Here is a 16,294-nt window from a genome sequence, read left to right on the forward strand (position 1 = left end):
CTGTCAAAGAAAAAGCCTACATTCTCTACATGGTATCAACTAAAATCTTACATGTACAGACAAATCAAATGTTGACAACCACATGAGTGGCTATCAACAAAAAGCTTTCACTTGTTACATGCAGAAACTAAAATCACTGGGTCAGAAAAAAACACATCAGCTACAGTCGAACATGGAATTCTATGATCACCACCACAACCACCACCACCACCACCCAAAAATAGAAAAAAAATTTTTTTTTAAACTTTATGAACTTTCATTAGCAAATAACCTTTTGAGATAAAATAGTGGCTAAGGGGATGAATGTTGCAGTGAATGTGCAAAAAGATGTACACTTTGACACAAATAAAGGTACGAATACAACTATATCATAATAGATGTGCTTTTCTTCCATTTTCCTCAAACCCCAACACCTGTCTCCCTCTCAATAGATGTAGAAAAAAACACATAGTAATAAGTAATAGTAAATTTAAATAGTGCTCTCAAACCTCTCAAAGCGCTTTATAATTAGAACATGTCAGACAAAAACCACATAAAAATGCACATGTACGCACACACAAATGCACAAACACACATGGAAGAAACTGATGTTGAACCAAAGAATACAGAACCGGAATGGAGAGCCTTTAATAATGCAGAGACTATTTGAAATGGAATATTTCTGGGTTTGTTTAAAAGGATGTGAGTAAAATCATCTATCAGCATTACTATTATCATGAGCACTTACACCTAATGTTGAATGTAAGTCCTAAACATTTACAAATAAAAAAACAACAAACAAACAACAACACAAAAACAAGCGTGAATATCAAAAAGGAAAAACTGAACACAAGATACAAAACCTTATTTAATTATTCATCACCCCCCATCCCCTGTAATTCACATACCTGGGAAACTGGCCAGGAGACGGCAGCGCTGCTGGGCCACACTGCTGGCCTCACTGTCCAGCAGAAGCCTGACGTTGGCCACTGTGGAATCCACCAGCCCAGAGTCCTGACTGGACAGTCGCACGGCCTCGGACCCCACATTGCCCAGCAGCTTGCTGTCGGCCTGCAGCCACTTGGTCAAGGTCATGAGTGAGCGAGAACACAGCTCCCCGCAGGAGGCTCTGGATGGCTTGACCACGCCGTTCAGGGTGGATTTCCCCGAGGTGAGGCAGGCCGCCACACTGCTGCTGAGGATGTCCAGAGCCTTGCGGGGCTGGTTCAGGGCGTACAGCAGCTTGGCTGACTCACGCTCCACGCGCATCACCTCCAGCGTCTCCAGCGAGTCGCAGCCTTTCAGGGAGGAGATCAGGGAAGGGAGGTCACCCTGTCCGGCTCGCCCATCCTCCTCTGGCTGGGACAGAAGGCACAGCGTCTGGTGGGTCAGCAAGTTCTCGGCCAGCTGGAAGTTGGTCTGTTTCCGAGCCAGTGTTGCTGCAGTGATCTGCAGGTTGCTCTGATGGGACAGCAACTCTGCAAAACAAAGAGGTTCTTATAAAGGAACTCTTCACTTCATAACATGATGTTAATCACAGTGGCCAGCTTTCAATATCATCTCAAAATTTCCTCAAGCGAATTTCTCATCCATATCCACAAGCAAACTTTGTTTCACATGTTATCAACATGATAATGCTGCTCTAAAATTCTGATATAATACAAATAGGAAATTTTCTACGTACAATTACGTTTATCTAACATACTTACCATGACCCACTAGTGCAGGGGTCTGATTCCTGTCCTGTGCAAACTATTACCTGCCTATGCAAAGAAAATAAAGTAACTACAGCTGGTAACCTCTCAGAAATAGATTACCTCCCTTCTGCATTCTTGACTAGCGCCCTCTGATATAATACAAATACTGATCTTCATCTATCCTCTCTCTATAATAGGAATAATTAAATGACCCCATCTCTCTTGAGAAACCCCCACCCCACCAATTCCTCTCTTCCATGTCATGTCATTTGGACAGCAATGTCCATGTCAACTGCACCCAAAAGCAGCTCAATCACCTGATCTCTTGTCGCAGGCCTGGAGATTGAGCTGCACGGAGATCAGCTTCAGCATCTGCAGGTAATTGGTCACGTCCTGATCTTCCAGTGCCCTCAGTCGGGAGGAGAGCGGCAGCAAGTAGGTCTGCAACCATTCCCAATGACTTTAGCGTCACTAAATGACACTGGCATGAAGTACACAAGCGCACAGAGTACTGGTAAGAGAAAAACCACCAAAAAAGACAAAATCAAGTCCAATTTCTATGGAATTTTTCTCTCTCCCATTCTTCCCTCTCTTCACTACTGCTGCTGAAACAACTTAAAAACTTTTTCTGAAACAGACTGTCAGTAATTTAAAAATGTGAATATTCATCAATGGACACTTGTCAAACCTGGACCGTTGGGCAGTAGATTCATTTGTTGTCTGTTCAATTTTTTAATCATTTTCATAACAAAAAAAAAAAAATAATTAATAGACTCTGGGGGAAAAAAAAAACAGAAAAAAATAAAGAATGAAGGGAAAAACATCAACAAACCGCAATAAAACATGAGAGAAAAGTACAGATGAAGAGATTGTAACTCCCTGTCACATCACACACACATGCACGCACGTGCACACCCACACACCCACACACATAGAGCGTGCACGCATAAACACACACACACACACACACACACACACCTGAACACACACCCAACCATACATACACACACACGCACACTCACACACCCACACACAGACACATCCACACACCTTTCCCTTCCTGTCCTCCAGCTGTTTGCGCAGAGTTCCCACAACAGCGGTCTCCGTCAACAGTTCCCCTGACAACAGTGGCGGCCATTCTATGGCGGCCAGTCGTAACAGTCCCTCTCCACTCTTCTCTGCCTGATTCAGGAAACGGATCACCTCCGCCCTGCCAAAAGTACAATAATTCTCTTATTTGTTAAACTATAATATTCAACTGTGACAATTAATACTTTCACTAATTGTCTACAATGACCAGCATGTGTGATGGGATATAAAACAAAATTCCTAACCACATGACTTTTCTGAAAAACACCCACACCCACGCACATGCACACACACACACACACAAATACACACTGAAGGAACACACACACATACAGCAACACATACAATACCAGCCACACACACAGAGCAAGGAACATACACTCAGCGACACACAATGCCACACAAACACATAAACAATCTTTCTTGAACAAAACATTACTTCTGTCATCTCATTTATTCTTTATTTTAACAGAACTGCTTCTCTTTTCACATAAAACCCTCAGCAACCTGAAGCAATTTCAATACAATGCGCAAAAATGCACTTAAAATTTCCTGTCTTGACTGTCTACCCTGGAAGGCAGCCTGTTGTGCAAATGACTCTTTGATGCGCTAAAGAGTTCGGTGCCTGACCGAAGACAGGTGCTATACTGATTGATTGAAATGGGTACTTACATACTACCAAAATCCTCAGCGAGAGTCCAGGGGTAGGTTGCATGAGTGAATTCAGCAGCATTATGTTTGCTTATCGTTAAGCATGTTCTCAACTCCACAGTAAATGCCAAACATTTAGGAACATTCTTAACTCTAAGCAAACTTTGCGCTGAAAAGATCGCCTCATGCAATCCAGCCCAGGCTCTAAGTACTTTACAAACATGGAGTCATCAGCACACGTACCAATATTAACAAAATGCTGCTCCACCCACCTGTGATTGGTTTGCCTCTGTTCCTCCAGCAGGGTGGCGGCCCTGAGGAACTGTCGCTGCATGTGTGCCAGCTCGGTGCGGGGGGACCACTGGTGCAGGTTGCTGTGCTCCGCCTTGTTGCCCTCGCTCAGTGACCCACCCGGCACCAGCTCCAGGCTGCTCCGCACTGCCTCCAGATCCCCAACCTCAAAGGACGCCATCGCCCTGCATCATAACAACAGTGCAAGGTTTAACGTCATGCCCCTGAGGCCAGACTGATTGTTGATTCATATCTGAAACTCTGTTGTAAAACATTGCATGGTTAACATAATATCCTCAAGGCCAAACTGATTGCTAATTCCCTTAATGATCCCCTGTCCATTCTCTCCATCACAATTTCACGGGACCAAACTTTTAAAAAAACCATGGTGACTTCAAGATGACCCCTAAATCCATTATGAGAGGAGAGGGTGGTGGTTTAAATCCAACTGGGTGGGAGTCAGTTTGGAACAGTCAGAATTTAACCCAAAGGGTCATTCCAGGCTAGTCTACATAGACTGTGGGTTCATCTGACCTCACCAGATTATACCCCTCAATTTCTAACTGGGAAGGAGGGTGAAACACTGACTGGCCACAAATGACTGGATTTTACCCCAGTCTAAAAAAACAGCAAGGGTATGAACAGGCAGCCAACACAGGGTCACTCACTTGATGTAGTTGATGTCCACAGAGCAGTGGAAGGAGGACTGCAGGTGTGTCAGTCCCGTGTCAGAGCGCCAGGTGTTCAGCTGCTCCTGCCACTGCAGCACTGAATTCCAGTCACTCAGCTTCAGGTACATCTCCACCACCTGTACAAGCAAACGTTACCTTCATCTGTCTGTCTGTACAACCACACACCTGCTTACCCTAAAATCTATTTCTACACATCTAGAAAACAAAAATGTGTACCGTGAAGTTCGGTCTATTGAGCGCACTGGTATATAAGCCACACCCACTAAATTTTGGAAAAAATTGAACTTTATACATACACAAGCCGCACCGGTTTATAAGCCGCACTTATTTCCGGTACCGGAACACATACTGATACTAAGAAAAGCTGTCGATACTGTAGGTTATAAAATAAACACAAGCAGAAACAACACAAAGAAAAGCAAGCGAAAATACTGCTAGTGCCACAAAAAAATAATAAACAAACACAAAGAAAATAAGGTCATCCTGCTCACTGAATCCACTAAAATCTTCGTCTTCAGTGTCCGAGTTGAAGAAAACCAGCACAGCTTCCTTCGCCATCTTGTCACTGACTTAACCTCGCTTTCACTTCATGAAGGTGGAGGTCGCTGCTGGTTCGTCGCTTGCACTGTCGTCTGCTAGGTCGATCACCTTCAATTTAAAGGCTGCATCATAGGCATAACGTCGCATTTTCGGCATGATGAGGGTGTACGCTTGAGCAGAGTAGAACTGAATGCTGATCTGAAGGCTTTAACGTGTGCGGATTTGATTTATAAAACATGAACAGTTAGCACACTATCCTGAAGCTCATCCAAAAATTCATGGACAGAAATCACGATTTTGGTGAGTTGAAGGGCAGCTAAGAATAGACGAGCAGCTAAGAATAGACGAGAACGTGACACTCCCGGGATCGTTAAAATCCGCAAATAAGCCGCATCATTGTATAAGCCGCAGAGGTTGAAGCTGGGGTAAAAAGTCGCGGCTTATAGATCGAACTTTACGGTACTCAACATGCACTGACAAAATAATGGAACTTTTGATTTAAAGTATCTAAACCATCACCTGTCGTGCTTTCGTGCTGGTATGTGTGCTTTCTGAGTCTCACTGTCACATCCCATCATGTTACAGGGACAAGAGGTTTAAAAATAATCACACACATTCAAGTTTACACATTTTCTTTGTTTTTGATTTTCAGGGTTTTTGTTGGGTTTTTTGTTTTTGTTTTGTTTTGTTGTTGTGGATTTTTTTTTTTAAATTTAATGCTCCATATTACTGTATTTGACTGAAAAACAGAGTTCAAAATATGCCAAAATTGTACTGCTGACAGGTCTGTTACAACACTATACTAACCAACAACAAACATGGAAACTGTCCTGCAATTCTAAACAGAACATATTAATTAAGAAGTTTACAATGAATAGCAATATCACAGTTTCAAACATTCTCAGTTCTTATCTACAAATATGTCCGTCCATTCCTCCAGATTCCCTCACTAAAAAAAACCACCTCTGTTCTTTTAAAGATGGGAAACTGATTCACACACGAAAAAAGAGCCAAGATAAACCGATGGCGGTACTGTTGCAAAATCAGTCTGGTGCTGGACTTCTGATCCAGTGGTCACCAATGATCAGAGAATGAGGTCCTGCTTCAGCAGGGTGTAGAGTCCTTGGAAAAGACACCTTATTTTGGAAAAGACACATCTGGATTTTCCTCGTTCCATCTGAGTGTGAACTGGTTCCTGACTTCTGTTCTGGAAGGTTAAAATGGTAAAAGGAGAGATCTGGACCCTGCCATCATATGCCGAACCCAAGACAGTAAATATGAATTCACTGTCCTGACGGCAGTAAAAAGCCATGAATCAACACTTCCCAGGCTCACAGTGAGAATAAAATGAACAATATACTTTGCTTTCATTAACTTTTTGGATGGGACATGAGTACAGACTGAGGGGTCCTCATTTCTCTTTTTTTTCTGTCAGAAGGAAGCTTTCTACATCCCCACCAAAGCCAAACAAACCAAGGCATTACATACCTCATTGGTGATGAAGGAGACAGTAGTCGGTAAAGGCTGGTTCTGTTTGGACAATGAAGATGACGAGCTCTGCTTGCTGCTGTTCTCCACTGATATCTTCTTGTTGAGCTGACGATGTTCAGGGGAGGAGTCTGCAGATTCTGAGGACTCTTTGGTCTCGCTTCCATCTTCAATGCACAGCATGTTTTTCAAGACAGACTGGTATTCCTTGGCAGCTTGTTCATATCTGAAAAAACAACAAATGACCAGTGATAAAACAGATTTAAGGTAATTTGCATAATAACTTAACAAATACCCTACAGGAAAGCCTTTACCCATTTTGAATTTCCTTTTTTTTTCCATGTTTTAAGTGGAGCATATGGGGTGGCGTCTATTGAACCGGTATGTTTTTTTGTTTGTTTTGGTAGTTACACAGAACCTCCCCCTTCCTCCTCACAGAAGAACTCTTCAAACTGGGTAAATAATAAAATAAATAAAGAAGCGTTTAAAAAATTAAAATTTCAATTAAAAAAACAACGTAGGACAGGATGACAATAAAGCAGCAGTATTCCTCTAACTCACTTTCTGCTGGCCCTTTCTGTGGCGGCTTTGACCCAGGCAAACTTTTTGCCGGCGTTGAGCCGACACCAGCTGTACACGCCCTGTACGGCCTCTGGACAGTTCAGGTCACACAGCGCCCGCACTAAGTACACCACCCCCTGCTCAAACTCTGACTCCTGGAACAACAGACGTTCAATTTATTTTTCATGCCACTTTAAAGAAATCAGAACCTATCTAAACATCTCTGCTTACAACACAATTTTAAACAAAGAAAAAAGTAAAAATATTTCATACTACAGTAAAAACAATAAATGAACTACTACAATTGTCACCAGATAAATTCTAAGGAAAACAGCCAGACTGAAAAAGACAACCAACGTTTTTCCCATACCATCTGTAAGTATTCCAGTAATTACCACCATTTTATGCTTGCAATACAGATTCAAGGAACTGCTGCTGCACAATAGTATTGATTCAATGCATACTGAGCCAGTAACATACAAGAACTGGATATTGACCCCTTTCAAACATGCAATGCACACACACAAACACATCCACACAGTCTCTCCTCCTTTAAAACATATCCCCACGAACACTGCACACACACACACACACACACACACACACACATAGAACACACACACACAGAAGAACTACCAGACTACACACTCACACATAAACAAACACAGAGGACACAATCAAACAGAAGAACTACCAGACAGCAAACTCACTCATAGTACAGAGGACACAATCAAATAGAAGAACTACCACACAGCACACACATAGAACACGCACATACAGAAGAACTACCAGACTGCACACTCACTCATGAACATGCAAAGAGGACACAATTAAACAGAAGAACTACCAGACAGCACACTCACTCATAAACAAGCACAGAGGACATATTTAAACCGAAGAACTAACTGCACACTCACTCATTAACATGCAAAGAGGACACAATTAAGCAGAAGAACCACTAGACAGCACACTAAACTAATAAACAAGCACAGGGGACACAAGGAAACAGAACGACCAGACTACACACACACATGCTTACACACACACACAAATGAAACACACATATACACACACACACAAATGAAACATACATATACGCACACACTAAAACGCACACACAAATGACACACATACACACGTTTATACACACATACAAAAGACACATACACACACACACGACACACATACACACACTCATACACACACACACACACACACACACACACACACACACACACAAAGAACACACACAAACGGAAGAAGCGCAGACCTGAGTCCTGTCCATTTCCAACAGGTCCCGCAGCAGTTCGTGAGCATGACGGACCACTACTGCCGGGAGCCCTGCATGTGCTGCCACTGTCATGATGCACATCCTGATCCGTGACAACCACTCCAGGCAGGTGCTCCGGTTTGTGCGGAAAAACGTCTTCACAATCTGTGGCAAACAATCAAACACACACACATAAAAAAAACATTATTTTATTCTTAAATCAAACAGGCAAGGTTACTTCTCACACCCTGCTGGAAAAGAAAAACAATAGAGAAAGAAATATAACTAAACCTAAATATTTAAGGATTCAACTTCAAGGTGTTTTTTTTGTTTTTTGTTTTTTTTGTTGTTTTTTTTTTTATTGTAAACAGAACAGAACAAGTCCTTCTGTAAAGTGCCACACTAACTGGCATCAACTCTATTGAATGCATAATTTTTTGTATACATATACATACCTTACTTATATACTGCATACACATGCAAACAAAATGACCGGAACAAAAGAGTAACGGAGAGACTACCTTGGGTGGTGCAGCCATGGCCACAGCACAGCCTTCATAGGCATTGTACAGGATCCTCTCCAAATGCTCCATGTACTGCAGCAGAGTGTGCACTCGCTGAAGGCACCCGTACTCCCCCGCCTTCTCGCCTGAAAATCAGTAATCAGCATTGATGCAGTATTACCAGCCATCCACAAACCTCAACTTATAAACCACTATCACTATCTTGTTTGCCTGCCACAGACTTTACATTCTGTCTGGTAAGAATGACACAGAAAACAAGAGTTCTTTTGCATACCCCCAGTTTGGTGTGTCAAACTGGGCTTTCACTTGTATGACTGTTTTTACCCCAGCATGTAGGCAGCCATACTCCATTTTCAGGGATGTGCCATTTCTGCCATGTCAAGTCAAGATTTATTCCCAAACACAAACAATACATGGCGACAATGTATGTGGCAAGGTTACACAGAACATTACCAACATGCAAGTGACAAAATGCTGAGTTTAAGTTATGATCTAAATAGAAAAGCATGTATTTCAAAGTAACTCCTACCTTTGTTGGAGTCAACCCCCACACTAGCTTCCTCAGAGTCCGTGGCGTTCCTGGCCTCAGTTGCGAATGCTTTCAGCACACTTTCTATGGACATGAAGGTGTCCTGGGGTTTGCCCAGAGGGGTGCGCAGTCGTGACAGAACTGTGAAGTGAGCCGACTCATAAGTCGCCCAGAACCACAGCAGAGAATCTGTTGCATCCATCTGGAACAGCAGGACAGCAGTGAATGACACAATCTGTCCTCATCAAAAGTTTTAATGCAGCACAAGCAGCATTGTCTTGTAGTCCTTCATTCTGTTCTTGCTTAGTCATTGACAGAAGAGTGTGCTCGTTAATTAATGCAAACATCAGCTTCCTGAATTTACATTCACTGCCTTTTGATGGTCGATACTCCAGAATATGCTTCATACAGTTGCTATTACAAAAGACAAAAATACAGCCTGCTTAAAATAAATAAATAAATAAATAAAAGAAGAATGACAACACTGAAAATGATACCTGATATAATTTTTGTTTTGTATGCCTGCAAACTGTTCATTTGCATATCTATCATCATCATAAACAAACAACTTGCTGTAACAAATGACTCATTTCAAACCGGTTTTTTTCTTCCCTGCTCAGTTCTCATTTGGTTTGTAAAACACTCATTTAGTTACAAAGTCTGTTTCATTCCTTGTCTTTGAACGTTTCACAAACACACAGATAAAATGGAAAGCCAGACAGACAGAATGAAGAGGACAAACAAAACACACAACAGACAGAGGAGCAGGTAAAATGATGTATGACAGCTCACATCTGACAGCAGGATGTTGTCCTGGCCTCTCTCAGCTTCCTTGTGTGAGCGCTGACCGTTGTAGAACATGGCTTGCAGCCAGTGCAGCCCCCCAAACTGACTGTAACACAGAACAAACTCCATTTACAGCTCCATGCCGCTTTCATTCATACACACAGGCCAACAGGCACACACACACACACACACACACACACACAAACTCAAATATACACACAAACGCACACACACACACGCGCATACTAAATCACAGATTCTCCCCTCCCTCTTCCCTCCTCTTGCTCCTTCCCACCTTTTCCCCCACCCCCCTCCACTTTTTTGTGTTTTGTTTTTATCTGCCATCACTGGAGTGATGGAGTGGAAAAAACGTAAAACCATAGACTACACACTCACACACATACAAATTCACTACAATCCTTCATGACACACTGCAACACAAGCCCACCCACCTGGGTGGAGTGTTGTTGAGCATGTAGGAAATGACGTGCCGGAAGTTGTGGGAGTGGAACAGGCCAAGGGACGGGAAGCCCATGTGGTTGCGGCGAGCCAGCCAGGCCATCTTCAGACCCACTGACCTGTCCTTCCTCTGCCGAGCTAGGGCCTCCTCCTCCCCTTCAAACCCCATGCTGCTGCTGCACACAAAAGTATGATGACAGTCATGTCCGACTATGACCATCAGAAAAGCAGAGAAGGCAAACGCTGTCAAAGCTACCTCAGCTAGAATTTGATCATAGTGGAGAGTGTCTTGCCTAAGTTGCATCCCCACTCTCTCGGCCAAGAGGGCTTTAGGACAGTCGGCATTGGGATGGTCCCCTAAGGCTGACTAGCCCCCAAGGCAGCAGCACCAATAACCAGTGCAAACTTGCCTCCTAGTCTGTGTCATAGTCCTTCACAAAAGACTCAGCTGTAAATGAATTCCCACTAAAGTGGAGAAACCACCGGTCATGCTGATCCTGAACCACTTCTCACACCCATTCACATCTTTTTGTAAACCACTACATACATGTAAACATACACTGAACATGACCATTCAAATTCACATAAAGCTCACAAACCCATTCCCACATGCTTGTTATCAGCATTCACAACCAGACACACGCACTACACACATGCACTGATGTTGGCAACCTACTGGCCAAACTAAAGATGACTGTGAAAGAGAAGCACTGTTTCTTATGCTTAAAACAGAAGAACATATTTTGAATTAAAAAAAAAAAAAGAGAGTAAATACTTATCTAAACATACTATGACTCATATGTCCTTTAACAACACATACACACAATCCATGGTATGTACAAAGCGCACCCACACACACACACACACATACACACACAAAAGCATACATACAAACCTCACAAAAAGACACAAATGCCAAAGCATTCAATAAGACAGAATAACAATAACAAACACCAAAGCATTTACTGAGACAGAATGACAGACATGAACACCAAACCATTTACTGAGACAGAATGACAACATGAACACCAAACCATTTACTGAGACAGAATGACAACATGAACACCAAAGCATTTACTGAGACAGAATGACAACATGAACACCAAAGCATTTACTGAGACAGAATGACAACATGAACACCAAACCATTTTCTGAGACAGAACAACAAACACGAAAGCATTCAAGGTTACAGAATGACTGACTGCAATGGGCAGAGCTAGAACATATTATATCCACAAGGTGTAACGCAGCAGCTGACCCCACCTGGTGGTGACATCCAGAGGCAGCATCTTGAGCAGGGTGAAGAAGAGCTCCTTCACTGGCTTGCGAGTGTCTGTCAGTCTGTAGCTGCACAGCTCCATGCACCTGACACACACACATCACTCCTTCCAGTTTACAAACGTCACCACTGTCACCCCCACTGCTTCAATCAAAGCAGCTTTACCACAGTCACAAATAATGTCATCTATCAATGCAGTTTAACCACAGTCACAAATAATGTCATCTATCAATGCAGTTTAACCACAGTCACAAATAATATCATCTTTCCCACAATCAAAGCAGCTTAACCACAGTCACAAATAATGCCATCTTTCCCACTATCAAAGTAGCTTAACCACAGTCACAAATGTCATCTTTCCCACTATCAAAGCAGCTTAACCATGGTCACAAATGTTGTCATCCTTCCCTCTGTCAAGTTTAATCACGGTCACAAGTGCTATCCTTTTTCCCCACTATCAAAGCAGCTTAACCAGGTCACAAACACTGTCATTGTTCCCACTATCAAAGCAGCATAACCACGGTCACAAACACTGTCATTGTTCCCACTATCAAAGCAGCTTAACCAGGTCACAAACACTGTCATTGTTCCCAGTATCAAAGCAGCATAACCACGGTCACAAATGTTGTCAGTCTCTCCCACTATCAAAGCAGAGTAGCCATGGTCTCAAGTTGTTCAAGCTCAACTGCTCATTCTGTTCAAATGCATTCAGTTTAATCAATTTATCGGCTGGTCTGCTGAGCTGTTGTACACGTGACGTTCCAGGGTTCATACATCTTTTTGACCACAATATTTACTTTTTAATAGCATTCAAAACTCCAAAGACTTAATAAATAAAACTATTATGTTAGGAACTCATATGAAAGATACATTATTTTGAATTCCAGGATATGCCTTTCCCATGAATTATCGCCTTCTACATAGAGACTGCGTTTTCAGTTCAAGGGTCCTTTCAGAGCCGGTTTTACTTTCGCTTTGTGTTTTTTTCAAACGTTATTTTACTTTTTGATTTAAATTTGGATGGAATACATCACTGCTGTGTTTAAATAGTCACTAACAAACCGTGTGTGTTTCTTTTTTTCAGTAAAGAGAGCCAAATTAAAACCATTTTACAAACAGGGGTTATTTTCAAAAGATTTTCTTTTTCTTCTTCTCCCTCAACTCTGTGAAGAGTCATCAGGACACCACACAGAAGAACTGTTCACCAGATTCCTCCATGTCTGTCGGTTGTGTGTCAATGCCTGGGTCTCACTCCATCGCTTTTTCTGTTTTCCCCTCAATCTCCCTCCCTCCCCCCTCAACATTACCTTGGAGGATTGTGGTTTTAGCCAGGTCAATGGATCCCATTTATACAGGAAGATGGAATACACAGGCGCACGCAGAAGTCTGATGAATTCAAGTTCTATAAGATTCCAAGGGCTTAAAAAGAGGCATGTCAATCTTTACTAATTTTTTTTTAATATCATTAAAACCTGTAAGAACCCTGTGTTATACAGCGATTTTCAAACAGTCAATACTGCTGTCACAGAAAATGGAGAGCAGAAAATAACAGACACCATCCCCAACATTAAGTTTCTTTTTAAACGATGATAATACGATAATTATAATAATAATGGATACTTATATAGCACACTATCCAGAAATCTGCTCTAGGTGCTTTACAAAAACGCTTTTGTTAACATAAAACATTATATCTATGTTACATACACACACCAAAACGTGACTGCACACACACACAACACACACACACACACACACACACTGCAAACATACATTTTAACATACATGTGTATCTAACAGCTACCCTAACACATACGCACACATAGGCAGGCACAAACGATCTGATAAAACACCACAAAGAAGACAATACTGAAAAGTTATTCATTATCCTTAACAGGAGAAGAGAGACAAAATGTGACAACTCACTCCTGAGTGGTGCTGATGGAAAATGGAGCCCCGCTCTTGAACAGCGTTATCAAGCAATAAGAAGCAGCAGTCATGACTTGCACTTCTCTGTCGTAGCCTGGATAGAAGTAAAAATTAAAATCATGTATCAGACTGAAAAACCTAGTGCCTAGCATAAGAGATAAATACTTTTAACTTAATCACAATGCTATTACAGAACAAGACAATTCCTGTCTTCCTTTTCTCATATCAAGTTGTCCAGACTGCCTTTCCACAAGTATAAATACAAAAAATATTCTTTATCCCTATCTACATATGATAAAATGAATCATTTTTGAAATGGCGAGACGTTTTCTGATTTATTTCTTTATTCCACACCTCTGTCCCAAACACACCCACCCTTCTATCCAACACACACAAATACAGACACAAACCTTGAGCAATGACGGCACGCACGACCGACAGAAAAGGCGCCATTACGAAGACGTGAGAAGTGGTCAGAAGTCCATGCACAATGTCATGCACCCACTTGAGCGCCAGGCACCGCACATCGAACGAAGTTCGCGTCTCCTCAAACAACAGCAGCAGCAACCGCAAAATGCGTGTCAGGTGCTCGCTGTTGGCCTGGCTCAGGTTTGCCATGGAAACCGTGTCTGATGAGGACAGAAGGCTGCTGCTGGAGACAAAGTTGCCATGGCGACAGCAGTGGCCGTACAGCGTGTGCAGGATGGCATACTGCACGCAGGGGTGACGCTCGGCCAGCCAGTGGTCCGTGGGTTCCAGGTGATCGCACAGCAGGTCAAAGATGCTGGGTGACAGGGCCCACATCTGTCATCACAAAGGAAACATCCGCATTAAAGTCTGCCACAATGCCTGTTAAACTCAAAGAACCTCAAAGTCACAATACAATAAAGTCAAAGGAGATACCGGTCAACACTCACTTCATTTCAAATTCAAAACTGCTGACACATCACATCAACCAACCACAAATCAGCTGTTACAAATACAGTTCACATGATAAGTGAAAAGACTGCAGATTAACTAAGAAAATACCATAAAAAAAAAACAACTCACTGGAGTCAAAATATGACCTGAAGAACTCCTTAATTTTAACTTGAATAAAGGAAATTTCTTATTACATTCTTTATTTCTGCAGTACAGACAGTATTCCTTGATTTCAACTCGAGTATTCTTTTTCTTACCACATTCTTTATTTCTGCAGCATGGACACTGACCCAGCAAAGCTTACCCCAATCAAGTTGCTCTTGGAGTTGGCAATCTCGGCCAGAGCGTTCAGGTTGAAAAGGATGATGGTGACAGCCTGCCGCACAGAGTAGGTGACAGAGGAGAAGGGATTGTCCTGCACCAAGCTGAAGTCACGGTGCTCTGGGGGCAGCAGGGCCTTCATCCCTATCTCCATGTCCGCCAGCACCAACCTGCAAGTGGAGTGATGGCCTAGAGGTAACGCATCCGCCTAGGAAGCGAGAAAATCTGAGCGCATTGGTTCAAATCACAGCTTAGCCACTGATATTTTCTCCCCCTCCACTAGACCTTGAGTGGTGGTCTGGACGCTAGTCAATTCGGATGAGACGATAAAGTGAGGTCCAGTGTGCAGCATGCACTTAGCGCACGTAAAAGAACCCATGGCAACAAAATGGTTGTTCCTGGCAAAATTAGGTAGAAAAATCCACTTCGATGGGAAAAACAAATAAAACTGCACACAGGAAAAAATACAAAAAAAATGGGTGGCGCTGTAGTGTAGCAACACGCTCTCCCTGGGGAGAGCAGCCCAAATTTCACACAGAGAAATATGTTGTGATAAAAAGAAATACAAAAAAAAATACAAAAATAACCAACCCAGTTGTGAGTGCGTGTTTAATATTTTTCACCGATGAAGACAATGTCAGTGGTTAACACTGCCTGTACCTCATTTGAGTCAAGTCTCAGAGAGATATACTTCTTATGAATAGGTGAAAGACCAACTGCTATGTCAGAGGTTTCAGAAATAAATATTGCTGTAACCTAGCTAGATGAAATATGTTACTGCTGGGCTGGTCAAGGAAAGTGAATGTGAATATGTGTGTGTGTGCTAGCGTTTTAAGTGTGTGTGTGGGGGGGAGAGGGGGTGGGGGGGGATCTGCGTGAGTGACTGAGTGTGTGTGTCTGTGGAGGTCTGTGTACATACATGCAGGTGTGTAAGCACAGGAGTGGGTGTGGACAGGTGGGTATATGTATGGTCTGCCCCAAGGCATTTCAGTGCTTTTCAAGCATGACAGTGACATTGCAAGGAAAACATCAAATTTTGCATTCTTTATCTCATTACAATCAAATAATGCAGTAGCACATTCCTTTGTCAGTCATTTTCCTCAATCACACAGTTTAGACAACATAACTTCATCAATCTATTGTCAAATACTGACTGGAAAAAAACATAAGAAAATAAACCACAAAAAAAAAAATTCGACCAGCAATGCTAAAAATATGTAATCCAAACAGCAGAGGTCCGTGGATGACCAATTATCTTTGTTTCAATAACATAGCACTTTATTCTCCA

General features: G+C 42.4%; 1 protein-coding gene across 1 annotated transcript in view; it reads right to left on the reverse strand.

The window, feature by feature from the left end:
* The window catches only part of LOC143292424 (serine/threonine-protein kinase SMG1-like), a 102,276-nt gene that overhangs the window by 69,341 nt on the left and 16,641 nt on the right, over window positions 1-16,294 (reverse strand). The window contains exons 14-29 of the mRNA XM_076602692.1: window positions 14,990-15,176; window positions 14,175-14,568; window positions 13,762-13,858; window positions 11,820-11,921; window positions 10,550-10,732; window positions 10,104-10,203; window positions 9,312-9,513; window positions 8,780-8,907; window positions 8,259-8,423; window positions 6,989-7,143; window positions 6,428-6,653; window positions 4,376-4,515; window positions 3,689-3,892; window positions 2,727-2,886; window positions 1,994-2,117; window positions 888-1,457 (exon numbers count right to left, since the gene is read on the reverse strand). Of these exons, the coding sequence (XP_076458807.1) occupies window positions 888-1,457; window positions 1,994-2,117; window positions 2,727-2,886; window positions 3,689-3,892; window positions 4,376-4,515; window positions 6,428-6,653; window positions 6,989-7,143; window positions 8,259-8,423; window positions 8,780-8,907; window positions 9,312-9,513; window positions 10,104-10,203; window positions 10,550-10,732; window positions 11,820-11,921; window positions 13,762-13,858; window positions 14,175-14,568; window positions 14,990-15,176 (3,137 nt within the window). The remainder of the gene's footprint in view (window positions 1-887; window positions 1,458-1,993; window positions 2,118-2,726; window positions 2,887-3,688; window positions 3,893-4,375; window positions 4,516-6,427; window positions 6,654-6,988; window positions 7,144-8,258; window positions 8,424-8,779; window positions 8,908-9,311; window positions 9,514-10,103; window positions 10,204-10,549; window positions 10,733-11,819; window positions 11,922-13,761; window positions 13,859-14,174; window positions 14,569-14,989; window positions 15,177-16,294) is intronic.

Source organism: Babylonia areolata, chromosome 18 (genome assembly GCF_041734735.1).
Source record: "Babylonia areolata isolate BAREFJ2019XMU chromosome 18, ASM4173473v1, whole genome shotgun sequence".
Classification (NCBI taxonomy): domain Eukaryota; kingdom Metazoa; phylum Mollusca; class Gastropoda; order Neogastropoda; family Buccinidae; genus Babylonia; species Babylonia areolata.